This window comes from Arabidopsis thaliana, assembly GCF_000001735.4.
Source record: "Arabidopsis thaliana chromosome 1 sequence".
NCBI lineage: Eukaryota > Viridiplantae > Streptophyta > Magnoliopsida > Brassicales > Brassicaceae > Arabidopsis > Arabidopsis thaliana.
This window is the reverse complement of record NC_003070.9, coordinates 25,774,184-25,799,386: the sequence shown is the minus strand read 5'-3', so window position 1 is coordinate 25,799,386 and position 25,203 is coordinate 25,774,184. Positions and strand designations below refer to the sequence as shown.

Below are 25,203 nucleotides of genomic sequence, written 5' to 3'. Positions count from 1 at the left end.
ATTTAAACATATTTGAAATTATGATTTAATTATTTTAAGTGAAAGTATTTTCGTTTTCTTTTTTTAAAACTTACATTTATATTATAAATTTTATCTTATTATTTGAAAACTTGTAGATATATTAGAAGTTAAAAGTTTTTTTTAATTAAATACATTAATTAGAAGTTAGTTTTTTTATAGCCTAAACTCATTTCTGAAACCTAATTTTAGGGGAGTGTACATTGTTCATAGCCAAGATTTGGCGTACGGATACTAGACGTATACAAATCACGTTTTTAAAAACAGAGATTATTTCACCTAATTTCTCTAATCCAAAATGTGAATAATAATGACACTCTTAAATCTCTAAAAATATATGTACACTCAACGTATAAACATATAAGTAGTAAATCAATGTCAAATAATAAGAAAATGAAAAAGGTAGAGAAATCATGCATAATTTGATTGATTGATGCATCATCTAATTTATATGTGGTTTGACCCGCATTTGGTGTCTTGGTCACCTTCTCCGCCATGACGGCGCATCTAATGTTCCTCCAATCGATTCTTCTTCCTCCTCTGATTCTCTCCTCTCCAAACCAAAACTCTCACTTTTCTTTCTGAGATTATCTGACAGTAAAAAATCATCCTAGATTAGAAACTGTCAGATCAATCTCAGTCTTTGTCTCTCTCTTTTTCCACAGTCCTGTTTTTGTTTCTTTCTTCACACACAGCTTATAATTGATGATCATCAAAATTCCCAAAAACAAAAACTTTTTTTTTTCTTTGTTTGTTTGGGAAAAGAGTTTCAGCATTTTGATTTGATGTTATAATATTTCCCAGTGAAACTATGACTTGTCCAAATCTTGGCACTTTCTCTCTGTTTTTTTCTTCTTCGTCTTCGTCTTCCCAATTTGTTTGGATGAGATGAGAATTTTTCGCTATAAAAAAAAACAGAGCATATCGAAAAATTTATGAGATCTCTCTCTCTCACTCAAAACTCTAAAAATCTCAACTTTCTTAAAGATCATAACTTTTTATAGATACCCTTCACCTCTCACTCACTCACTCCGATCTCTGATCTTTTCCCGAGAAAATTCCTCATTTTCCCGAGAAAACTAAAAAAATTTAGATAACCGGAAAATTGCAAACAACGAGGTCGGAACCGACCAGTCACGGTCTTCTCTCTGCTTTTCTCTGTTCGGTTGGTTTCACGGTACTGTCTTTTTTTTTTTTTTTCTCTTTTCTTTTTCTTTTTTTCCACTTTATAAAAAACAATTTTTTTTTCTTTCTTGGTTTCTTCGTTTTAAATTGTTCTCGCGGGTATTTAAAAAAAGATTTGTTTTTATATAATTTCAAGGTTTCTTGAATATCTGAAGAATCTGAAATTGTTTTTTTTTTGTTTCAGTAAAAAATAAAACTTTGAGGTTCAATGGTAGGAGGTGGAACAAAGAGAAGAAGAAGGAGATTACAACTAAGTAAACTATATACACTAACATGTGCTCAAGCATGTTTTAAGCAAGACCATTCTCAAATCGGAGGACCTGGTTTCTCTCGTGTTGTTTATTGTAATGAACCTGATTCACCTGAAGCTGATTCTAGAAACTACTCTGATAACTACGTTAGGACTACTAAGTATACTCTTGCTACTTTTTTACCTAAATCACTCTTTGAGCAGTTTAGGAGAGTTGCAAATTTCTACTTTTTGGTTACTGGGGTCTTGGCTTTTACTCCTCTTGCTCCTTATACTGCTTCTAGTGCTATTGTTCCTCTTCTTTTTGTTATTGGTGCTACTATGGTTAAAGAAGGTGTTGAAGATTGGCGCCGCCAAAAACAGGTAACTTTTGGTTCTGATTGTGATTAGAGATGGATTAGATTATGTGTTGTTAGCTAATGAGGTGAATAATAGAAGCTTTTGTGTATGTGGTGTTTAGGATAATGAGGTGAATAATAGGAAAGTTAAAGTGCATAGAGGTGATGGAAGTTTCGATGCGAAGGAGTGGAAGACTTTGAGTATTGGAGATATAGTGAAGGTAGAGAAGAATGAGTTTTTCCCGGCGGATCTTGTTTTGCTATCTTCTAGCTATGAAGATGCTATTTGCTATGTAGAGACAATGAACCTTGATGGGGAGACTAATCTGAAAGTTAAGCAAGGACTTGAAGTAACTTCGTCTTTGCGTGATGAGTTTAACTTTAAAGGGTTTGAGGCTTTTGTCAAATGCGAGGATCCAAATGCTAATTTGTATTCGTTTGTTGGAACCATGGAGCTTAAGGGAGCTAAATACCCTCTCTCACCGCAGCAACTTCTTCTGAGAGACTCAAAACTCAGGAACACAGATTTCATCTTTGGAGCTGTTATCTTCACGGGTCATGACACAAAGGTTATTCAGAATTCAACAGATCCTCCATCTAAGAGAAGCATGATTGAAAAGAAGATGGATAAGATTATCTACTTAATGTTCTTCATGGTGATTACTATGGCATTTATTGGTTCTGTTATCTTTGGAGTTACAACAAGAGATGATCTCAAGGATGGTGTGATGAAGAGATGGTACTTGAGACCAGATAGCTCCAGTATCTTCTTTGACCCCAAAAGAGCTCCCGTGGCTGCGATCTATCATTTTCTAACCGCGGTTATGCTGTACAGTTATTTCATTCCTATATCCTTGTATGTCTCCATAGAGATTGTTAAAGTTCTTCAGAGTATCTTCATCAACCAGGATATTCACATGTACTATGAAGAAGCTGATAAGCCAGCTCGTGCACGTACCTCTAACCTGAATGAAGAGCTTGGACAAGTGGATACAATTCTCTCAGACAAGACAGGAACATTGACATGTAACTCCATGGAGTTCATTAAGTGTTCTGTTGCAGGGACAGCTTATGGTCGTGGTGTTACAGAGGTGGAGATGGCTATGGGAAGAAGAAAAGGTGGTCCTTTGGTGTTTCAGAGCGATGAGAATGATATTGATATGGAATATAGTAAAGAGGCAATTACTGAAGAATCTACGGTGAAAGGATTCAACTTTAGAGATGAAAGGATAATGAATGGAAACTGGGTCACTGAAACTCATGCTGATGTTATTCAGAAGTTTTTCAGATTACTTGCGGTATGTCATACTGTGATACCTGAAGTGGATGAAGATACAGAGAAGATCTCTTATGAAGCTGAATCGCCAGATGAAGCAGCATTTGTTATTGCAGCAAGGGAGCTTGGTTTTGAATTTTTTAACAGAACTCAGACTACCATATCGGTAAGAGAGCTCGATCTTGTGAGCGGCAAACGAGTTGAAAGGTCAGTCAGTTCTATCTCCTCTACTTTATTTTATTATGCTATCAAAAGCTTATTGGTTTTGTGTTTCAGGTTGTACAAAGTTTTGAACGTTCTTGAGTTCAACAGCACGAGGAAAAGAATGTCAGTTATAGTGCAGGAAGAAGATGGAAAACTCTTATTACTTTGTAAAGGAGCAGATAAGTAAGTGACCTTTGACTTTAGAAAACCATTTCATATAGATTTTGAACTTATTTGTTTGATTTGTTTCGTTTTCTAGTGTTATGTTTGAAAGACTATCCAAGAATGGTAGAGAGTTTGAAGAGGAAACACGGGACCATGTAAACGAGTATGCTGATGCAGGGCTGAGAACTTTGATACTTGCTTATCGTGAACTTGATGAGAAAGAATACAAAGTATTCAATGAAAGAATCAGTGAAGCCAAGAGTTCGGTTAGTGCTGATCGAGAATCGCTGATAGAGGAAGTCACCGAGAAAATTGAAAAAGACTTGATTCTTCTTGGAGCTACTGCTGTTGAGGATAAACTCCAAAATGGAGTAAGCAAACACTGATGATAGTCATATAATCAATTTATAGTTGGTGGATTGAAATGTCTTATCTTCTCTCTTTATCCTTGATTCCTTTCAGGTCCCTGATTGCATTGACAAGCTTGCTCAAGCAGGAATAAAGATTTGGGTTTTGACTGGTGACAAGATGGAGACTGCTATCAATATTGGGTATCATTTTCTGGGTATCACCTTAATATTGTCTACTCTTGAGTTCCTGCATACAGTTTTCTTCTACATTCTTTCCACTCTTTGAACCCTTTGTGTGTTTGTCTTTCACAGGTTTGCTTGTAGTTTGCTCAGACAAGACATGAAGCAGATCATAATCAACTTGGAGACCCCTGAAATTCAGTCACTAGAGAAAACCGGAGAAAAAGATGTCATTGCAAAGGTAGAAAAGATACCAAAGAATTAATATTTTGTGGAGTAGTATTAGCAGAAGATTATATTAGATGAATGTATCAATGTGGCTAGTTGTTATCTTGCAGGCATCAAAAGAAAATGTCTTGTCGCAGATAATTAATGGAAAGACTCAGTTAAAGTATTCTGGAGGGAATGCTTTTGCTTTAATCATTGATGGAAAATCACTTGCTTACGCGTTGGATGATGATATAAAGCACATCTTTCTAGAGCTGGCTGTTAGTTGTGCGTCTGTCATTTGTTGCCGTTCATCACCAAAACAAAAAGCTCTGGTTAGTTTTAAACTTATTCTTGAATCTTGAGTATACTTTTGCTGCTGTCAAGATTTTCACAATAAGTAAATCGCTATGTAGGTGACAAGACTAGTAAAATCTGGAAACGGTAAAACGACTTTAGCAATTGGTGATGGTGCAAATGATGTTGGAATGCTTCAGGAAGCAGATATAGGTGTTGGTATTAGCGGTGTGGAAGGAATGCAGGTTCAGTTTAGATTTATTTAACTATCATTTGTTGATTTTCATTGTGTGTTTGTTTTTCTTGGTATGGGCTTAATCCTGATCATTGTTCACAGGCTGTAATGTCCAGCGACATTGCGATTGCTCAGTTTAGATATTTGGAACGTTTGTTGCTAGTCCATGGACACTGGTGTTACAGACGGATCTCGACAATGGTAAATTTATTTCTACATCTTCAGACTAAGACCAACCTTCTGTGGCATGAGTCTTGACATAATCAGTTTTCTCTATCTGACAGATTTGCTACTTCTTCTACAAGAACATTACATTTGGTTTCACACTCTTCTTATATGAAACATACACAACATTCTCATCGACACCTGCCTACAACGACTGGTTTCTATCTCTTTATAATGTCTTTTTCTCGTCCCTTCCTGTTATTGCTCTTGGTGTCTTCGACCAGGATGTCTCTGCACGTTATTGTCTAAAGGTAAACATTACAACAGCTTTATCTTCTCACCAGTCAAAAAATTTGTGCCAACTTCTTCCTTTTTTCTTGGTTTTGCAGTTTCCGTTGTTATACCAAGAAGGTGTGCAGAATGTTCTGTTCAGCTGGCGCAGGATACTTGGCTGGATGTTCAACGGATTCTACAGTGCAGTAATCATTTTCTTCCTCTGCAAAAGCTCTCTCCAATCTCAAGCTTTCAACCACGATGGAAAAACCCCGGGAAGAGAAATCCTAGGCGGAACAATGTACACATGCATTGTATGGGTTGTGAATTTGCAGATGGCATTGGCTATCAGTTACTTCACTCTAATCCAGCACATTGTGATTTGGAGCTCCATTGTCGTTTGGTACTTTTTCATCACGGTGTACGGAGAACTTCCATCAAGAATATCAACCGGTGCATATAAAGTCTTTGTTGAAGCTCTCGCGCCTTCATTATCTTACTGGCTCATTACTCTCTTTGTAGTTGTAGCGACGTTGATGCCATACTTCATCTACTCTGCACTTCAGATGAGTTTTTTCCCAATGTACCATGGGATGATACAATGGCTAAGGTACGAGGGTCAGTGTAATGACCCTGAGTACTGTGATATAGTAAGGCAAAGATCAATAAGGCCTACAACAGTTGGGTTCACTGCCAGATTAGAAGCTAAAAAGAGATCAGTGAGGATATCTGAGCCTGCATCATGACAACGAAAACTAACCAAACATCAACTTGACTCGCAGAACGTAAATAGCACCAAGAATATATGGAAGCTAGAAGCTTACTTGCTTCAGACTGGATCGATAAAGGCTATCCAACCAGTTGTTGTACATTCTGATTCTTGCGGCCTTGCCCGGTTACGAAACAAGATCTTACAGTTATGTCCAGTAAATTGTGTTTACAGAACAGCTGAAGATTATACCTTGGAGTCTCAGTAGAGAGATTTCCAATTGTCTTTTCTCTTCTTTTGCTCTTTCAAGATTGCCATTAGTCCTTTACTTTTTTACTGTCATTCTCAATCTTAGAGAACATGGAGAATGCATAGATAGGGAAGTTAAATACCCCTTTTGGTTCGGTCCTCTTAACGCTCTAATAAGACATCTTGTGTAATGAGCAATGACAAGGAACGATGATCTTTGTAATTAGCTATTTCGTATTGTGAGTTTCCGAAATCAAAATCGTTTGCTGCAGAGTCTCCTTGTCTCCAGAAACTCCCAAACACAAACTCTCCTTTCATGGAAAGTTCCTGCAACATCTCCTCTACGTCTTCCATGCAACTAACTTCAGACCCATGCTCCTCTCTGCAATCATCGTCCTTTGTCGGTAGGACGATTTCCGTGTCTCTTCTCTTCTTTCGTCCAAGCCTTCTAGTCACAAACTTCTTCATCTTCTGAGAAAGTTTACAAGGAATCTTAAAGAAAATAAAGATAAAGACTTGTAAGATAAAACACTCGCAGCAGCAACAGAAGATAACACAATCTGCTGCAAAAGCACCACAATCTTCTTCCATTATTACTCAAAGATGCATTAAAAAAAAAAAACTGTTAAGGTAACAACAAAGATATAAAGGAAAGAGATAGAGAAAACAGAAGTTAAGAGGTGACATCAGATTGTGTCAAAGGAATATGTTCCTTGCCAATATTGGTATCAACAAATGCAACGCAAAGCAACACCCATGTGTTTGTTTTTACACATATTATAGGATCACATGGGATTTAAGATGCTTTTAGAAGCATTGTTTTAGGAAGCTTGGACGTCAAAACAACTAACAATCTTTCGTTTTCTTTGATTCTACTACTCTCCAACATGGTAACTCACAATGGTAAAAATCAGTCTTTCTGCAACTAAAAAACTGAGCCACATGAATACACAATGACACAGTGAGACAAATTGATTTTTATTGATTTATTATATAAGTAATGTCACATAATGTGCAAACTTGAACGTATAAGAATAGAAAAAATAGATACAAAAGTAATTTCATGTAAGAAACGAAGCCTCTCTTGTACCCATCTATATCCCTTTTTCTCATCTTTCTGTTCAACCACTAGCTCCTCTGTAATCCTCTGTTTCTACATATTGTATTAGTAGTGTCTTTAGTTTAAACCATAATAAGGAAACAAAACATGAGCACAAATCAAGAGAAGGCAAAACCAGAGGGAGATTCTTACTGTTTCAATCACTCTGAGAAGGCTCAGCTTTGATGTGCTGGTTTTAGTCGCGAAAGATGGTGAGTTTTTGAGACACAACTAGGATATTTCTTAATGGTTTGTGCCACTAATGGCGAGAGAAGAAAAAGAACAATCTGTGTATGATATTTACACGTTTGCGTCTCTGCTATTGTAACTACTATGCGAGAAAAAATCTGTACTGTAATTTTGGCTACCAAATGCCATTCTTCTAAACAATCTGATCTCTGCTGACTGTTGAGCTGAGTTAAAGACCTCGCTTTCGCCTAGTCTCATTCCGTTAGTAAGGTCTTCCGCAGCTAAACTTTCAAAAGCTCTCACAATCTGCAAAATATATTTCAAGATTCCTTCAAGTTTTAAGTAAATAAACTCTTATCAAGGAAAGAAGAAAAGAAAATGTTTTTACTTGTCCCATCCGAGGTCTCTTGGTAGCTAAATGCCGCACGCAGGCTCCTGCTGCTTCAATCATTCTAAACATTTCAGATTCTACATAGTTTCCTCCAAGCTTAGGATCTGCTAAAGAATCAAATTCCTCGGTTTCTATGGCATGACTTATCAAAGGCCGGGCCTGAAAAACAAATAATGCAAAGGTCAAGAGGATTTCAAGAAACAGGTTTACATGTTAAGAAATGTTCAAATAGTGAGCGTACCCATTCAACAAGGCTCTCATCTCCCAGTGGTTGCGATGTATCCACCGGTTTACGTCCAGTGATTAACTCCAGCAGAACAACCCCAAAGGAGAATACATCTGATTTCTCTGTTAATTTTCCACTTGATGCATATTCAGGAGCCATATAGCTAAAGTAGATGAATGAAAAATATCAACTAGATGCCAAAATATGCGACTAACTAATCAAACAAGGCAAGCACCTACCCAAATGTTCCGATGACCCGTGTGGTGATATGAGTGTTACAATCAAGAGCTAATCTTGCAAGGCCAAAGTCAGAAACCTACAAAAAAAATGAGAGATCAAATACTGTTCAAGTCACCATTTAACTGAAACCTTGAAAAAAATCTAAAATAGCAAGACTAATGTTGTACCCGAGCATCAAAGTTGTCCTCTAAAAGAATGTTAGACGACTTGATGTCCCTGTGAATGATACGCGGATGACCTGATAATAGACAAGAGTTTAGAGACTAGCATTTGATTGAAAAGGTTAAACTAGTGGTTAAGCAACAACTTACAATCTTCATGAAGATAAGCTAGTCCACGAGCTGCCCCAGCCGCAATTTTAACACGTGTTGCCCAGTCTAGAACAGATTTTTCTCCTGTTTAAGAGACATGTAGATAGTGTCAGTCCCAGTGGTGTGTGTATATATATAAAATGTAATCTTGGAGATGCTTTTTCTTTACCATGAAGGTGGAAGTAAAGGTCATTGTTAGAAACATAATCATAGATAAGCAATCTACGGTCACCAGAGATACAATGTCCCACGATTGAAACCAAATGGCGGTGATGAATTCTGCTAAGAGTTTCAACTTCGGCTTTAAACTCCCTGTCACCTTGTCCTCCACCGATCTTTAGTTGTTTCACAGCAACTACTCTCCCATCAGGTAATATCCCTTTATATACACAACCAAATCCACCTTCACCTAATAGATTTTCTTGTGAAAAACCATTTGTTGCCTTCACAAGTTCTTCATAGGAAAACAATGCTTTCGAATTGCCTAAGCCACCGGATTGTGATTGATAACTGCCCGAACGCTTGCTTGCTCCAACAGGTGCAGATGACTGCATCCTAAAAAATGCTGAATCTGTACATAAGAATATCAAAATGTAATGAGAATCAAGAAACGCAAACACAAGTAACAACTTTTACATAGCCTAGTATACCTGATCTTGCGGTAGAGCTCATTGGTGATGGTGTAACATCGCCACCACTAACAGCTGAAAGGCGTTTTTCTCGTTTCCTCAAGCACCAGACAAAGATACCAAAAAGAGTGAAGACCACAAGTGCTACTGCTACACTGATACCAACAACAGCACCAGTACCAATTCCACTATTATTAGTAGAATTTGGAGCATCAAGAGGAGGTCTAAGAGTAGGGTTGTTTTGAGATGGATTGTTAGAACCTGGGACAAGTATTTCAGGAGGAGAACGTGGAGGAGAAGAGAATGTTGGTGGTGGAGAATTTGGACTTCTCCTGGGAGGTTGGGGTTTAGTATCCTCTGGTGGTGGAGGAGGAGATTGAGAGGGACGGTCTGAAGGCGGTGAAGGAGGAGAAGGAGGCGGAGGAGATTGAGTAGGACGTTCTGAAGGTGGCGAAGGAGGAGATTGAGTAGGACGCTCTGAAGGTGGTGAAGGAGGAGAAGGAGGAGGAGGAGATTGAGTGGGACGGTCTGAAGGCGGAGGAGGAGGAGATTGAATTGGACGCACTGAGGGCGGAGGAGAACGTACTAAGATTGGTGGTGAAGGCGATGGCCGAGGAGGAGGAACAGATGCAGGAGGTGGAGGAGAAGAAGGTAGTGGTGGGACTAATGCAGGTGGTGGAGATGCTGAAGGAGGAGGTGAAGGGATTACTGGTTGTGGTGGCGGCGAAGTTGAAGGAGGAGGTGAAGGGATCACTGGTTGTGGTGGCGGAGAAGAGCTCTCAGGTGGTTTTGGCAGTGGAGGAGGAGGAGCTCCATTAGCAACTGGTGGTGGTGAGGTAGTCACCGGAGGAGGAGGAGGAGGAGCTCTATTTGGTGGAGGTGCTGACGGAGGTAGCGGCGATGTTACTGGTGGTGGTGTAGCCGGAGAAGTAGCATTATTCAGTGGCGGCGGCGGCGAAGTCACCGGTGGAGAATTTGAAACCGGAGGTTGAACCGGTGTTGTTGCCATCTCAATTCCGATCAACAAATCAACTTCTCATTCAAAAATTTGGAATCTTTCCTCCAAGTAACGATCAGAGACGATGATCAATCACCAAATGAACAATCAAAAACACCTAAAAGTCCCAGACTTTGAGTATGACAGTATCCTGAAAGTACCAAACTTTACCAACTAAGAACACTAAACGTGAAGAAGTAGCAAACTTTCGAAATCACAACACAGCTAATTTCAAGACAAAGCAGAGAAGACGATGTAATAGATCAAACCCAGATCGGCCGAGCAAAAAAAACACAAATTTTGCTTTGCTTCCACCAAAATTCCAGATCACTGAGATTACCCAATTTGAGTGGATATGCAATAACCTCAGATCTGTAAGATCATAACTGAAACATCTCCGTTATAAAACTTCAGCAATTGAAGACCAGAGAGCAAAAACACAACAAGTAAGCAGTTAAACTTTGTCTTGTCCCTTCTTCTCTGAAACTTCGAATCTGTAATAATGAATCAGAGTTTCCTTCCGAGCTTGAAAATTTAATTTTCTGAGTTTCGCAGCGTCTTCTCTACTCTCTGAGAAAATGCTTCAATGCTACGTTAAATCAACGGTCAAAGAAATTGAAACTTTTAATTGTTTGTTTTTAAGGAAATAAAATTAATTTGTTTCCATAACCGAATTAAGTCAAATTAGCTACTTTCCAAATTTCACCGTAAGCCTTTACGCGCTTTTGTCATAAGCAAAGGAGTATTTGTTGTTTAATGAAAATTAGCTGGATTTTGCATTGAGTTTATTAAAACACCGTGTTGCTTTAATTATGTCGAAAAATTTAATGCACAAAACGTCGTTTGATGATTTGAATATTGAGAATTAAATTTAGGTTTGGTTTATAAAGAAAGCTCAAATGGTTTTACTATGTAGTTCATTTTTTTTTTTTTTTACTACTATGTAGTTCATGTAGTAGTCGTATATGAAAATAATTTACTGTACATGATTTCAAAGATGGAGTTATAAGATGTTGATGAAATCGGCTACATTAATTTTTTTCTAGCATGTCAATAAATTCTGTATTTATTTTATTGGCAAGTAGTTTGTTCAATAGTAATGGCGGTTAATTTTATACATATTTTAATATTTTCTGCGAAATATATCAAGTTGACTTTTTCTATATTTCTCAAGATGTGGTTTGACTTGACCTCTAGAAAAATTAGTTTTAAATTCTTCGTTGTTGTATATAATTTTTCCCCAATTTTGATAAATCCAAAATATTAGTAGCTCTTTCATTTTGTAGCACATGACAATCCGAAGGACAAAACTATATAATAAAAAGGGAGTACATTAAATATTGTGATGAGAGCACATATGTCATCATCGGATGTCTTTACGCTAATCTTTACGAAAACGAACACTACAAATCAATTTGGAAAACAGAAATGAGATTAGCCAAGTTAGTGTTGAAACGGTCAAATATTTTGGTTAGAAAAATGAGGAATAATATTTCAGGTTGGATAGTGTGTTAGATAATAGAAAACACGTGGTTAACCAACAAATAATAAAAATTTGAATAGAAGGATTTGCCACATAATTCAAGTGGGAATTTCGGAGATTCACCCGATGGTTGAGTCGTAGTAATGGTGTTCACTAAAGAATATCGTTTTTCTTTAACTCTCTTCCAAGTCTTGTTTATCCTTTGTTTTGGCTAGTATTTTGAGTTTTTTGTTTTCTTTCTCTTTTGTGTCTTGTTTAAAAACTAGTATTCCTATGGATTTCGGTCCCAAATATCCATCATAAATGCAAAAAGTTTCACAAAGAAAAGGAAAATGCTACGGCCTACGGTGAAAGGGAGAGACACTTGAGGAGAGTAACATGAAATACGTGTCGCCGTCAATACCTTAAACCCCCAAAAGAACATTCACTAATCCGTGATCCCAAGACATTCCAACTACTTCTTGTCTATGCCACTTTTTTTTTGGTTTTTTATTTACACACTCACACTCTTATCTCACCACGTGCCATTACTCCATCATTACTTGTGAACAAGTCAAAAAATTAAAGAAGAGGGAAAATATTTAAATGTTCTTTTTACTTGGACATGTGGTGTGAGAGCTAAGTAAGGATCTTGACGTTAAAAACAAATATAATTTATAATGAAAGAACGCACTTGTTCGATCCATCATCATTGCACAAGAGGTGTAACTCGCAAACAACCTGCCACCTCTAATGCTGTCTCCACTTAGATGTTACCAGAATCTGTTGCTATATTGACTCTATTTTATTATATATTAGCAGTATAATAAATATATGATCCTTGCCCATATCATAAACATGTGTTCATGTCGATGCATATTACGCAAACTAATTTTGCTCTCCACTCTAGTTTTCACATTCAAGACATGGAAAAATCAAGAACGAGATTGAAAAATGTAAAAAAGATGATACATTACAAGATGACTAAATGGGTTCATAAGGAAAAATCCATAGTTCATGTGTCAAATAGGTTTAAACCCAAAAGGCAAAAATTATTTATCTGAAAGACAATCTGAGAAAATATTGAGATCTTGTTGACTGACTGCAACTCCCAGTTTTTCATTTGCTCTCTGCATCATATATATCCGTTCTGTGATTTATCTATAAGGAACAATCAAAACAAAATAACACATTCCATAGAGATTATCAAAATATTCCACAGAGTAGCAAATGAATGTTCCTACTCTCCAAATCCACATAGTAGTAGACTCTACTTATGTCAAATCGAAGCTTAACAACATTAGGAAACATCATCAGCTCAAACTATTCTTAACAACAATCGCTGAAATGTTGAATATTTGCTCTCACTACCAACAGTAATCTTGAGGTTCTCTAAGCTACCAAACTATTACAATTTACTGCAAAACCATCATGAGTAAATCTCTACACCGCACATGACTTTTATAGAAATCTAAACTACCTGAATCAACAACTACAAGCAAACTTTCTTCAACTCCTCAGTTTGGTATACATAGATGGTTTATAGTCTCAATTCTAGAAATGTAAATTGTCAAACCACATAACCATATATGACTTCCAGTGATTAGATGATACAAGTCAAGATTAACTGCCTTAAGTCCATATGCTTAACTATGCCTAACAAATCCTCAACATGACTGACGAAACTAGTCAGGATTCACTTCCTTACACATACCTTTAACTCTATGCGCAATTTCAACAGCAAATACTTCCTAGCTCTCTGTACATACTAACAATCTACAATATCAAAACACAAATCTTCACTGCAAATCAAAATAATTCCCCTAAAACCCAAACATGCATATTCCATATACAATACATAAATGCAAGTTTCACTAAATCACATAAGAAAGCACCAAAGCAATCATAAAGAGGATACACAAGATAGAAGCCATGAGCAAAAGCACCGACGAGGACAAGACCGAAGAGACGATCTCTTAGAACTGGCTTATGCCTTAAAGACAACCGAATCAAAGGAAGCGCAGGTGCGTAGATGAGAGGTACTAAGAATTTGATCGGAGCTCCTTTCTTCTTCCTCTCCATTACTGGTTTTGAAGGATCGCTTGACGACGCCATGACGGATTCTTCAGAGAGAGATCTTTTTTTTTTCAAATTGCGATTTGCGATTCAATTTAGGGATTTCATCTTTTTCACTCCATTTTTTTTTGTCTTGGTTTTCAACACTTTTAAACATTTTTGGGCCTCGAAGCCCACGAGAAGTTATATATAGCCCACGAAAAGTTATAGATCTATCTAGTAAATTTTGTCCGTTGGAGGAGTTATAGGTTTATCAACCCGAAAATAAAAATCTTTTTAGCTGTCAAACAAAGATTAAATAAACGAGTGCAGTTTATGTTTGAATCAAAGAGAGTGAGCCATGTATTAGGGATTCCAATATTAGAGATTCGAATATCCTGAAATTGTTGTATTAACATGTGACCCTTCGCTTTGTCGTAAGGCCAAGTGTCCCTTTCTTTTTTCCACCAAACCTAAAATTTTATGTTTTTTAAGTTAACCATCAAAATGGTTGGAAACAAATAAATTTATCATCTTCAACTACTTAATGCATTAATTATTTAGATTCCGATAAGAAACATGGTGGAATGGCAGAATTGAGAACCCAAAAAAAAAAGCAGAATGGAATGATAAATGATTATAATGGAAATATGAATATTTTTTACTAGTTGTACAAAACTATTGTATATTTAAAAAGTGAACAAGTTATTGAAATTCCTTATAAAATTCAAATAGTTGTAGAATCCGTATCAGTTGGAGGGAAGTCACGATTTATTGATCTCCAGCCCCTAGTCACGATTTATCCAGTTTTATTCAAAACAAAGAAACAAAATTACGTAAGAATTCGTCTTGCTTGTATAGACCCAAGATTATCCTCCCTACAAATCAAGTTAAAAAAAAAAAAAAAAAAAACCCGAAAGACCCTAGACACAATGCAAATGTCACAATTTTTATCGACCTGAAATTCTATAACATATAAAATCAAAACATAATACAAATTTAATCGTCCACTTTCCTATAATCTAGGAAGACTTATTCAACAAGGACTTAGTCAACAAGGACTTATTATAAAAATCAGAACATGACCTTTTTATTCTCCATGAACCCGATTATTAAACTGGTTTTGAATTTTCTAAAGAAATTCCGGTTCGAGTCAATTACCGTAAGATATGTGAAGGAAAAAAAAAAAGATACTATAATCTAAATTGGCCGACAAAAAATAAAAAATCTAAATTAATGATTTGATTATGGTTAGTGGTTACTATTCTATTAAGCAAGATTCAGAGGCGGCCACGTTAGATTTATTTTAATAAATTGCCATGCAAAAAGATAGATTTGGTATTCAATTCTGTGAATGGTTAGTTGGTCGATTCATGGACCTTTGTTTTAAGCAAGCGTTACCATAAATAAATCACTTCTAATTGTCACACCAAATATCTACATCACCATTCACGCACGTTATTCTCAATTCATCTTAGATTCTCTTATCTACCTTTGTATTTTACTATTTACGAAGGTGATGAATTATAACCTTTGCCATCAGATTCATCACGAAGATCTGTCTAAATTAGACACCAAAAACAAGAAGATATTTTAGTAAATATCCAAAGTTAGAAAAACAAAGAGTCTTCACTTATCTCGTGTATATACTACATAGTAGCATTCGTCTACTTTATTCAAAATTTCCAACCGAGGAAATAACATTTCTTGGTTACAAACAAAAACGGACGAAAATATTTCTTACATTCACATAAACATTTTCAAACCTACACCAAAATCAACATCAGGAGATGATTATAGTATGACTATCAGATTATGACACAGGAGTAGAAGTATTTGTATTTGTAGAGGAAGATGCCGCCGGCGAGTTGCAACTTCTCTCCAACGAACGTTTTGGAGATTGCGCCACCGCAACCGGAGCATATACACCACCCTTGTTGGCTACATCGGACGGTGGTGGAAAATCTTGTGACGATGGTACCCATATGCCTCCAACCACCACAAATTGTGGTTGTTGCTGATTCCCGGTACTTTGTGCCGCCACGGATGTTGCTGCTGGCCTTCTTGTGTGAAGTCTATATTTCTGAAATATTACACAAAAAATGGTTAAGAACTTGAGTAACATTTCATTTAATTACCAATTTCACGAACTTGTGATTATAACATAAGAATCATTAATCACTAACCTGTAAATGGCTTTTAACTTCGTCGTTTGTTAATCCATCAACCTTCATGTGATCCCTGATTTGCTTTGGTGTAGCAACTGCAAGATTGGCAAATAAAATGTCAAATAAAAATCATTTTTTAATGTTGATAATAATCTTTGTTACTTACTAATATAATGTAAATGTTGAGACGTTTTAATGTTTAAAAACAGTTCTTTATCAACCCGATTATGAATCACTAATGAACCAATCAGATAGAAGATAATCAGGTAATTAAAATTAATCGTAATTACCATGAGATCCTCCAAGCTGCTGAAGCGCGTTTAGGAATCGACGGTGTAATTCCGGCGACCAGCACCGCCTTTGTTTTCTATGCGTATGCGACTGCGATTGCTGCTGCTCTATCCGTCTTTCCTCATCTCCAGCTTTAATCAAATCACTTTTACCACCACAAGTTTCCGTCGTAGAACTCGTCGTCGTCGCTGGCATCGAACTAGCTACTTTCACCGCCGGTTGCAAATCAGTCTCCAAAACGCGCTTTTGAAACGGCTGAAACGCACCGCTTTTTGGTTTCACCTCCACCACTTTCGCTTTCTTAGCTACACGCTCCTATAATTCAATTAACACATGATTATTTCCTCATAATCGAAAACTAAAACTCCTTTAAAAAGCTCAAAACTTTAAATACCTCTTTTGGATTTAGATCCGGTGAATGATTCCATAGCTGAACAGATCTAAGCCAATCTGATTTCTTATTATTCACAAGTTCTGGAGAAGATTCATGTTCACCATCTTCTTCTTCTTCTTCTTGTACTTCTTCACACAAGGAACTAATTTTCTTGATAGGAATAAACTCTTCAAAGACAGGACCACCACAAACACTTGTGGTCTGTTCTGAACACTGTTCTGATGTAGTTGTCGTCGTACCAGATAACTCCTTCCGACAAGCTTCGATCGCTATACAGAAACAAAACATAACAAAACCCCATCAAGATTTGTAAGAGACTTGTTTAAAAATTGGAGATTTTGATTGGATTATTATTACCTTGAGTGACAAGCTCTAAACATAAAGGAAGCTCGCGTTGAAAGACTTGGATTTTCTTCTGTTCTTCTTCAAGTGCTTCAACGTATTCATGACATTTCTGCATTTTCTTAGCGTAATCCATCTCCACCATCATTATTATTCAAAAGGGACTAAGAACCAAGATCTATAGAGAGACGACAGCGAGAAAGAAGCTTAATCTCAATGGAGAAAGAATATTGGATCTTTAAAATAGAATCAAAACATAGAGAAATTGATTCCAATGTTTTGTTGATTTTTCAAGAGATAGAGAGAGAGAGAGAGAGAGAGAGGGTTTAGGTTTTTGGAACAAGAAAGAAGTGGAAGAGAATCGAGGTCGGGCCGTCGCGTACCTAAAACGAATCTTTGAGAGTTAAAATGTTTTTTTCTCTTTTGGAAGAGAAGGGTAAAATAGTAATATCGTGAAGATGATGGGTGAATATTCGGAGGATCAGATTCGATTATAGGTTCGCATCTCTTTGTATGGGCTGGAACTGACGTCACTATTCCAATCTCTTTAGCTTTTTTTTTTCAGATAAGAACGAAAACTCAACCATTTTTCTTCTCCCCTAATTAAGATTCCAGAGTTTTGTTTTCCAACGATTGTTTTATCCTTCATTTAACTTAACTATCATCTAATAGAAATGATTTTCTGTGTTTCTATATGGGCAAATCTATTCATTAAATGGAGATTTTATGATTTAGAATTTCAAATTTAAAGATTTGGTTTTTATTATGCGTCTTTTCCAAAAATCATAAAAATTGACGTTCACCTAACAAATATGCGTTTCATTAAATAAATTAAAATACTACTACTATCTCATAAGGAAAAATTATGTTTAAAACTTTCAATGACAATAAATCATATCATTAGTGATATCTTAATTCCAACTCCAAACGTTAATCATTCACAATTTATGTAACCTACCACTCGACTACGTTTTTACAGATATTTAGAACGAATATTAAAATTTGAATTGGAAATGAGCTAATTTGGTGAAGGAATATTCTAGGGGAGGAAAAAAAAAAAAAAAAATAGAAAGAAGAATCTTTTGGAAGGAAGTGTGAGAATCACATTTGCCCACGCCGCGTATTAATTATTTACATATCCGACCTTTCATATTCCTCAAGAGCCAATTTGCTAAATGTTCACGCGCATAGAGCGCGTACCCACGTGACCAAATATTCAATTGATGCAACCAGATTCTCTGCTTTTGTCATATTCATTTATCTTATTGGTTTCGTCGTTATCTTTTTAAGAAAAACAAACGGTTCTTTGGTGGTTCGATTCCTTGATAGGATGAGTTAATGCATATGAATATGATAATAGTATTTTTGTGTTTTTTAGATACAGCAAGATTTTGGACTAATTTCATTCACAATAATCACCATTAGGATCATCAAAATTTTATTTTATGGGTCTACTTATGTATGATTGATGAAACTATTTGAAGGTCGATTGAAATGATCAACTGTTTTCTTGTAGATGGAAAGTTACAACATGCTTATTGCTTTAATCATCATCATAATAGGCAAATATCAGATTCATTCCACATGTTCTTAATCAAATCTGTTTTAAGAAAAAACATCTAAATCTACACATAGAACTTTGTTGTCTCAATCTGATGGAGCTAATACATGTTTGGTCTTTATGTGGGAGGTGTGGGACATATAGATTTAAACGAGATTGGCTCCATCAATTCTTACCTTTATTATTAGCACATGATAAAATTTGTTTCCATGGGAAAAGAAAACAAACAATGTCTAAGTTGTAGTATTATGAATGTTTGAAGATGCAAGTAAGATCTCCAAGACTCCAACACATGTATTGGAGTTCTCTTCATAATAGCTATTGCATAGCCACAATTAAACAACAAAGTTAAGAGTGTCAATTAGAGCTAAAAAGAGACGGTTAATCAGTTAATGCAATAATTGTCAATTGGCAATGCACAAAAATAAAACATATGACTCTGAGTCCAAGGGAAACTACCAAGAACATGGAAGTTAAGAGTTTTTTCAATGGGAGTTTCTAAACAAAATTCTTGATATATAATAAAAATATTATATTGTTTAAATATTAGTTTGGTTTCTTAAATTTGAAGAAACTTAGTCCAATTGTTTCTTAACTAAGAGTCAATTGAACTAAGTTTCTTCAAATGTAAGAACCTCATCATTAAAATATATTATTTATCTATATTTACACTTGATTCTATTTTAAAAACTCACTAGATTTTAACCCGCGGTACACCGCAGAAATAATTTATTTTTTAAAGTTAGTATACATAAAAGTTTGCAAATTGTATCTATCTATAAAATATTTTTATTTTATAGTTTACAATTGTTATTAAATAACATCCTGCCAAACCCGTCCCGTCAACCCGTCCCGTAAAAAAACTATTTATTTTATTAATGTTGATCTTATTTATGATATGTTTATGAATTATTGTCTAAATATTTTGTAATTTTGTGGTAATTAAATGCTATCAAATATCTCTGCGGTTTGATGATTATAATTGAATTGTTATAGTCATGCCGAAAAGCAAAAATATCAAAAATGATAATTTTGTAGTAATTAAATGATATTAAATATTTTGGAAGTTTTATTTTAGTAATTAATTGTGTAGTTAAGGTAGAAAGATTTTGGGAAGATTATTAAATGTCAAATATTTAATTAGAAGATTTTCTTTCTAATTATCAAAAACAATTATTAAATATCAGTGGCAGCAAATGTAAATAAATCTCAACTCCAAGATTTATTTCACAAAGTGGCTGGATTTAAGAAACTTCCGTTGAAAATGGTTTAAGAAAATAGGCTCCGGTTTCTATTCCAGTTACCAACCTAACCTTAGCCTCTCTAAAACATCGTCACTGAAGCTAGATTGTGCAGGATACCGAGACAACGAACATTTACAAATTACAATAGAAAGAAGTAAAGAACATTTACATTTTTATATATAGAAATGACAAAACCAACTAAAAATAAAAAAAAAAGTATAAACCGTAGATCATACATACACACATTGAACCGGTTCTAACCAAGACTAACAAATTATAGCTTAACAAGACTTACGGACGGTTCAAGTGTTAAACAACCCTAAAACGGTAGGTCCACCTTCAACGTATCGGTCCCAGAGGCCAGAGCAACTAAACCAGAAATAGATTATTTATTTATAGGTTCGAATTTTGGTTCGGTAAACCGGGACAATCAGACAAAAAGGTTTAAGCCTTTAAGGCTAAAACGTAGCGTTTTGAATCGGAGGCAACGTAAAATTCCGTAAACCACCAATTTCTGAATTTTTCAACCTTATTCTTATGATTAAAATTGTTCGGTCCTGATTATCTCTGTGTTTTTGGGAACTGAGAAGCATCCACTCGACAATGGAGACTGCGATTTGTGGGAGATTAGCTCTCGCACCATCCTCTCTCTTCAATTCTAAATCAGGTTTTCTTATTCTCTCTCTGATTCCGTATCAAACATCTCTTTGTTCTGTTCGGTGTCTTTGAATCAAAAAGTTCGAAACTTGAATTAGTAATCAAATTCCGGAGCTTTCTGTATATAATCAGCTCATGACAGTTGATTTACATACATATTTTCTTTGTTGATATTGATTTGTGAGATGATTAGGTGCAGAAAGAAATAGGCTTTTTAGCTTTTTACCTTGTCTGAAACTGAAACTCTTCTGTCTGAAGCAAAGTGAATTGAATAAACAAAAACAGAACAGAACTATAGGGTTTTTGATGTTTGATACCTATTTCTTACATACAGATAATTTTAGTGAAGTTTGATAAAGATAAGTTTTATGAAAGGCATGGTGATGTTTAGCTCTTTCTAAAAAGATTATCTTTGTGGCTTGTCTAGTTGTGATTTGGTTTGCTCTTCTCTCTAACTTGGTGTGTGCAGGGGACAAACATTTAGTCTCAAAAGGACCATGTGTGAATCGTAGCATTCTCATGACCTTGTCTACATCTGCTGCATTGGGTAAAGGAGGTGGTGTCTTAGACAAACCAATTATAGAGAAAACCACTCCTGGTCGTGAATCCGAGTTTGATTTAAGGTATTATTGCCTACAACAATCTGAATTTTCCTTTCAATATGATCAAATTCATATGCTTATTTGTGATTATACTTTGCTTTGATTCAGGAAATCAAAGAAGATAGCTCCACCTTACAGGGTGATACTACACAATGACAACTTCAACAAGAGGGAATATGTGGTTCAGGTGTTGATGAAGGTAATACCCGGCATGACTGTAGACAACGCGGTTAACATTATGCAAGAAGCTCATATCAACGGTTTGGCAGTTGTGATTGTTTGTGCTCAGGCTGATGCAGAGCAACACTGTATGCAGCTGCGCGGTAACGGCCTTCTCAGTTCTGTTGAACCTGATGGTGGAGGCTGCTGAAACTAATTAAACTCAGTATAGATTTTCCCACCTTCCAGGACTCTCTATTTAGTCAAAAACATTTGTTGTTTTAATGTATATAATATCAGAAATTTGGTACAAGACTGTTACTATATGCAATGAACCTTGCCCCTACATAGATCTGTTGTGAGTTTTAAGTGTTTTCATTTGGAACTTCAGAATGCAAATAAACAAAACTTTATTGAAGTCAAATGGTGTTACAGATGAATCTTTCTGATTCTGTAATCACTAATGTAAATGTATCTAAGCAATTGTAAGGGAGTGACGTGTTTCGGTTTCATCTCGCCCAAAAAAGCATTCAAACCCAAGAAACCTGCAGTTTCAAGACATTGATGGGATACCATATAGATGTATCAAGCATCAACCGGAGTAAGAAGCGACTGAATGCCGAAGATAATGAAAAGCATTCCACCGGAAAGAGCCACCTGCAACAACATAAGAGCTATTTGATCAAAACTCTTACTCACCCCCGTAGAACGTTGCTTCAATAAAGAGAGGGCATATCAAAAAAAACATTACAATTCGTTCGGATATTTGAGATGCTAAGCTCTTGCCACCAAGCACAGCAGCTGTGGTACACAATGTTTGTGCCCTGTGCAAACAGAGAGATTAGTCAGCAGTAGAGAAAGGGGTATCAGTTTGATACAAATCATTATGTGAAGAACACTTACACAATTCCGCCAAGGACCACGCCGAGTGGATTTTCATCTGCAGCCAAACCAATGGTCGCAAGCTAGAAGAAATAGAGTAATTATCAGTGAGTATGTGAAGCACTAGCTAACCGGAACCAAGAAACATAGTGCAGAAGGAAAAGTTACCTGACTCTTGTCACCCCATTCACCAAAGAAGTTAATCGAAAACGCCTGCAGAAGAGAGGGGAAATGTGAAACAAGTTGCAAACAGTTCACTTCTCTAAAGAGAAATTCTGCAGAGTACCTTGAGAAAAATGGGAGAGAAGAATGCAGTAAGGAATGGTCTTTTCTGCTTTTTCTGTTCATCTTCAATCTACAACATCAGAAATATATTATAAAAACCTTCGAGTACACTCAAGCAGTCTTCAATCTTTTAAGATCTAGTTCCATACCTTACTGTTTTTCGATTGATCATTAGTCTTCTTCAAATCAGAATCCTACAACATTGAATAAGTGTCAACACCAAAAGCATTGCTCTAAACATGATAAAAAAGATTTACAAGAAGAGAAAGTACCAACCAGTTCTGCTTCAACTTCTGCCAATTCTTCAGAACCTCTGCATATATATATAACAGATTGGATGAGAAAATGCTACCTGAAATTATTTGGAAATAACTAGTGTTCCACAAAGTCATCTAAAATCTCTTACCCTCCTTCTTTAAAACCATCCCACAAAGACCATAACCCAAAGCCAAAGAACAAGAATGTTGTTATATGATGAGTCCATTTCCGAGAGATCTGTAAGTGTGGTTTAAATCATCATCTTAGTTGCAAGTTCATAGAGATTTCATACACTACACGTACAAGCATTTTATAATTGTCATACCAGATTTGGAGCAGCCCAACCAAGTGTAGCAGATAATATAGTCATGACCTAAAAGTATAAGCAAGACATAAACCTTTACAAATCTTGAAGAGTTCAGTGAACTACACTACACAGTTCCATTAAGACATTAAACAAAAACTTACAATCAAAGCTGATAAACAACCAGCTAATACAAGCCTCCTAGGATACCGCATCGCCAAAATCTAGTTACAGAGTAACAATTTAGCATATTAGCACCAAGAAAACATATACCGAAGCTGAGGAGATAAATAGTTAGCTCAACAATAAGAAGCTTTAGTAACAAAAAGTCAACAGAGTTGGATCAAAGAACATAACCATTTCAGCATTAACTAGAAACATTGGCTCCAAAATTAACAAAGAAACGTTCATATTGAATTATGAATGTTGCTAAAGCTTTAAGCTTTGAGGATTTTAGAATATTGATCTCGCCATTAAAAGTATACTCTTTTTAACTCCAAATATGAAGAGGAAGAAGATGATTAAGATTCACTTACAGCAGCAGCGAAGAACGTTTTGTCACCAATCTCGGAGAGGAAAGTCATGGCGAGTGATTTAGTAAAACCCTAAAGAAACCCATCAATTAGCTTCGGTTCCAAAAGTTACAAACTTCGAATTTTCAGAGAACAGATTAAACTTCCAACTGGATCATACGTACCTGCAAAAGTGACCCCATGGCTTCCGAGTTCACGGCGGAGCGATCTGTTTCCGGCGAGAGTCGCGTAAGAGAAGGTGAATGTTTTTTCTTTTGTTGATTCTTGGGATTTGTTTGGTGGGAGTGTGGAGAGCATATGGAAAAATAGATTCTCATTGGTTAGATCTTGCCACGTGGAAGAATATGATTCGAAGATTTTGTTATGTAGGACCCAGGGAACCAAGCTTTGACAGTTGACTTGAGTCATAGAGAGTGTTGTGTTCATTTATTATTGTTCCATTGTTGCTCTATTACCAACTTTAGGAGACAAGAAGAATTCTATACCACACAATTCGTATTTTTGAGAGTTGAGACATCACATTTCTTCAAAGACAAAGGTACAAAGGAACCAACATGAGTTATGTTATGGTTTTGTTACACAAAGCAGGACAACAAAGAATTTATGATTAACAATGGCCACATAGAAGAGGATTACCTAAGTAGCTTCGAGTATTGAAAGTGTTAAACTGTTTTGGCCAAACAAACACATATGAAAAAAAAAAGTACCTCAAAGTTACATGAAACAGTTTATATCGAGCTTTCTTCTAGACTCATAGTTAAACAGTTATTAACCAGTGAGAACTACATGATCTTGTTTATTTCATATAGTAAACTTTCGTACAAGTATATCTAATTATCTGACAGAGTTATAAAAAGTAAGATCTACAGAAATGTTGTTGGGAATAGTCCCGGTAAGACCTTTTGCACCTACTGAATCCAAAGCTCTAAGACCAAGTAAATTTTGTGTTGGCTTATAAGTAATGGCTAATAGTCTCTATGCTCGCACAGCTAAATGATTAAAACTGTGTAACAACAACAACAACATTGCTTTCTTTATTCCTCCACATGTCAAATCATCATCAATAGGAAGTTGTAGAAGATTTGTTTTGGTCAAATGTAACAATCTAATGTACTGTATCTAATTATCTTCGGAAAAGAGAAACACTCAAGACTCTAAACCTTTTTATTTATGAAAGAAAAAAAATGGTACATATGATGCAGAGAAATGTTCTAAAGATTATTTACTTCTCCCAAATGTTTCAAAAAGAAATGAGAAGAGAAGAAAGAGACAAGATCGGATTCTGACGAGTAAAAAACAAGAAAATACCCACAAGACTAAACAGAGCCTAGACGTCATTGACTCTGCCAAATGTACTACTACTCTCTTGTCCAAAACCAATTTCATTATTGGTACGTTTCCGGTTTGGTGTAAAATAGGTATCCAATTCTCGGTTATGTGTAAATATTTGGTAAAAGAAAAGTCAATGAAGCCTCCGGGAGAAACGAGAGTTTACTGGTTTTAGAATAGGAGACAGTAATAAATTTTCATTTAAAAAAAGTTACTAAAAAAACTAATGCTCATAATAGTTTCTACATTTATAATGAGGAAGATGTTTCTTTCAAGCAAAGCTTTTCTTTTTAATGCTCTTCTTCATCGGTCCACTGAATATCAAGTTAATAATACTGCAAAAATTATTTGGTTTTTATCATTAAATAGGGATACTATTAGAATTCATTTATTTGTGTATGATTTTATAAATCAAAATTAAAAATATTGGCAGATTTTTTAATTAGCTTTCCATCAACATCACATCAGCTTCAGAGCAGAAACCAGCCAGCCAG

At 35.8% G+C, this 25,203-nt stretch overlaps 7 protein-coding genes and 1 long non-coding RNA gene across 14 annotated transcripts; 3 read left to right on the top strand and 5 right to left on the bottom strand.

Annotated features, from left to right (window-relative positions):
- Positions 1-325: 325 nt before the first annotated feature.
- AT1G68710 (ATPase E1-E2 type family protein / haloacid dehalogenase-like hydrolase family protein) lies at positions 326-6,180 on the top strand (the record flags this gene model as incomplete). 3 transcript variants are annotated; one of them, NM_105543.6, is made up of 12 exons in its annotated part: positions 326-1,195; positions 1,388-1,816; positions 1,914-3,274; positions 3,344-3,454; positions 3,531-3,807; positions 3,899-3,987; positions 4,099-4,207; positions 4,305-4,508; positions 4,590-4,715; positions 4,808-4,906; positions 4,990-5,181; positions 5,260-6,180. In NM_105543.6, the coding sequence occupies exons 2-12, from the start codon at positions 1,412-1,414 to the stop codon at positions 5,887-5,889; spliced, it is 3,603 nt and encodes a 1,200-aa protein (NP_177038.1). In that variant the 5' UTR covers positions 326-1,195; positions 1,388-1,411. The 3 variants fall into 3 exon arrangements, with proteins under 3 accessions (NP_177038.1, NP_001320717.1, NP_001320718.1); NM_001334377.1 differs by having other exon boundaries at positions 326-1,183; positions 5,260-5,889; NM_001334378.1 differs by having other exon boundaries at positions 498-1,195; positions 4,990-5,889.
- An 83-nt stretch (positions 6,181-6,263) lies between these two features.
- On the bottom strand, positions 6,264-6,794 carry AT1G68700 (uncharacterized protein; the record flags this gene model as incomplete). The annotated part of the gene is made up of 1 exon (NM_001334376.1): positions 6,264-6,794. Exon 1 carries the CDS (start codon positions 6,690-6,692, stop codon positions 6,264-6,266), a length of 429 nt encoding a protein of 142 aa, NP_001319350.1. The 5' UTR covers positions 6,693-6,794.
- A 268-nt stretch (positions 6,795-7,062) lies between these two features.
- Positions 7,063-11,082, bottom strand: PERK9 (Protein kinase superfamily protein). 4 transcript variants are annotated; one of them, NM_001334374.1, is made up of 10 exons: positions 10,524-10,946; positions 9,208-10,334; positions 8,727-9,128; positions 8,558-8,641; positions 8,414-8,484; positions 8,246-8,322; positions 8,022-8,169; positions 7,778-7,939; positions 7,354-7,695; positions 7,063-7,254 (listed from the first exon to the last, which is right to left on the bottom strand). In NM_001334374.1, exons 2-9 carry the CDS (start codon positions 10,193-10,195, stop codon positions 7,501-7,503), a joined length of 2,127 nt encoding a protein of 708 aa, NP_001320812.1. In that variant the 5' UTR covers positions 10,196-10,334; positions 10,524-10,946; the 3' UTR covers positions 7,063-7,254; positions 7,354-7,500. The 4 variants fall into 4 exon arrangements, with proteins under 4 accessions (NP_001320812.1, NP_177036.1, NP_001320810.1 ...); NM_105541.3 differs by having other exon boundaries at positions 9,208-11,082; NM_001334373.1 differs by having other exon boundaries at positions 7,063-7,695; positions 9,208-11,082.
- A 693-nt stretch (positions 11,083-11,775) lies between these two features.
- On the top strand, positions 11,776-12,195 carry AT1G09007. The gene has a single exon (NR_139539.1). It is a non-coding gene; the product is annotated as an other RNA (long non-coding RNA).
- On the bottom strand, positions 12,045-13,881 carry AT1G68680 (SH3/FCH domain protein). Its single transcript, NM_105540.2, has 2 exons — positions 13,564-13,881; positions 12,045-12,795 (listed from the first exon to the last, which is right to left on the bottom strand). The coding sequence occupies exons 1-2, from the start codon at positions 13,758-13,760 to the stop codon at positions 12,765-12,767; spliced, it is 228 nt and encodes a 75-aa protein (NP_564939.1). The 5' UTR covers positions 13,761-13,881; the 3' UTR covers positions 12,045-12,764.
- A 1,387-nt stretch (positions 13,882-15,268) lies between these two features.
- Positions 15,269-17,586, bottom strand: AT1G68670 (myb-like transcription factor family protein). The gene is made up of 5 exons (NM_105539.4): positions 16,911-17,586; positions 16,554-16,822; positions 16,159-16,474; positions 15,887-15,963; positions 15,269-15,783 (listed from the first exon to the last, which is right to left on the bottom strand). The coding sequence occupies exons 1-5, from the start codon at positions 17,041-17,043 to the stop codon at positions 15,514-15,516; spliced, it is 1,065 nt and encodes a 354-aa protein (NP_564938.1). The 5' UTR covers positions 17,044-17,586; the 3' UTR covers positions 15,269-15,513.
- A 2,551-nt stretch (positions 17,587-20,137) lies between these two features.
- On the top strand, positions 20,138-21,536 carry AT1G68660 (Ribosomal protein L12/ ATP-dependent Clp protease adaptor protein ClpS family protein). Of its 2 annotated transcripts, NM_001084325.1 has the most exons (4): positions 20,226-20,367; positions 20,827-20,980; positions 21,068-21,158; positions 21,249-21,536. In NM_001084325.1, exons 1-4 carry the CDS (start codon positions 20,304-20,306, stop codon positions 21,327-21,329), a joined length of 390 nt encoding a protein of 129 aa, NP_001077794.1. In that variant the 5' UTR covers positions 20,226-20,303; the 3' UTR covers positions 21,330-21,536. The 2 variants fall into 2 exon arrangements, with proteins under 2 accessions (NP_564937.1, NP_001077794.1); NM_105538.3 differs by having other exon boundaries at positions 20,138-20,367; positions 21,068-21,536.
- Positions 21,477-23,656, bottom strand: AT1G68650 (Uncharacterized protein family (UPF0016)). Its single transcript, NM_105537.5, has 12 exons — positions 23,545-23,656; positions 23,384-23,452; positions 23,012-23,071; positions 22,869-22,916; positions 22,692-22,780; positions 22,562-22,598; positions 22,435-22,479; positions 22,287-22,355; positions 22,169-22,213; positions 22,022-22,083; positions 21,870-21,942; positions 21,477-21,775 (listed from the first exon to the last, which is right to left on the bottom strand). The coding sequence occupies exons 1-12, from the start codon at positions 23,560-23,562 to the stop codon at positions 21,704-21,706; spliced, it is 687 nt and encodes a 228-aa protein (NP_177032.1). The 5' UTR covers positions 23,563-23,656; the 3' UTR covers positions 21,477-21,703.
- Between the last annotated feature and the right edge of the window lie 1,547 nt (positions 23,657-25,203).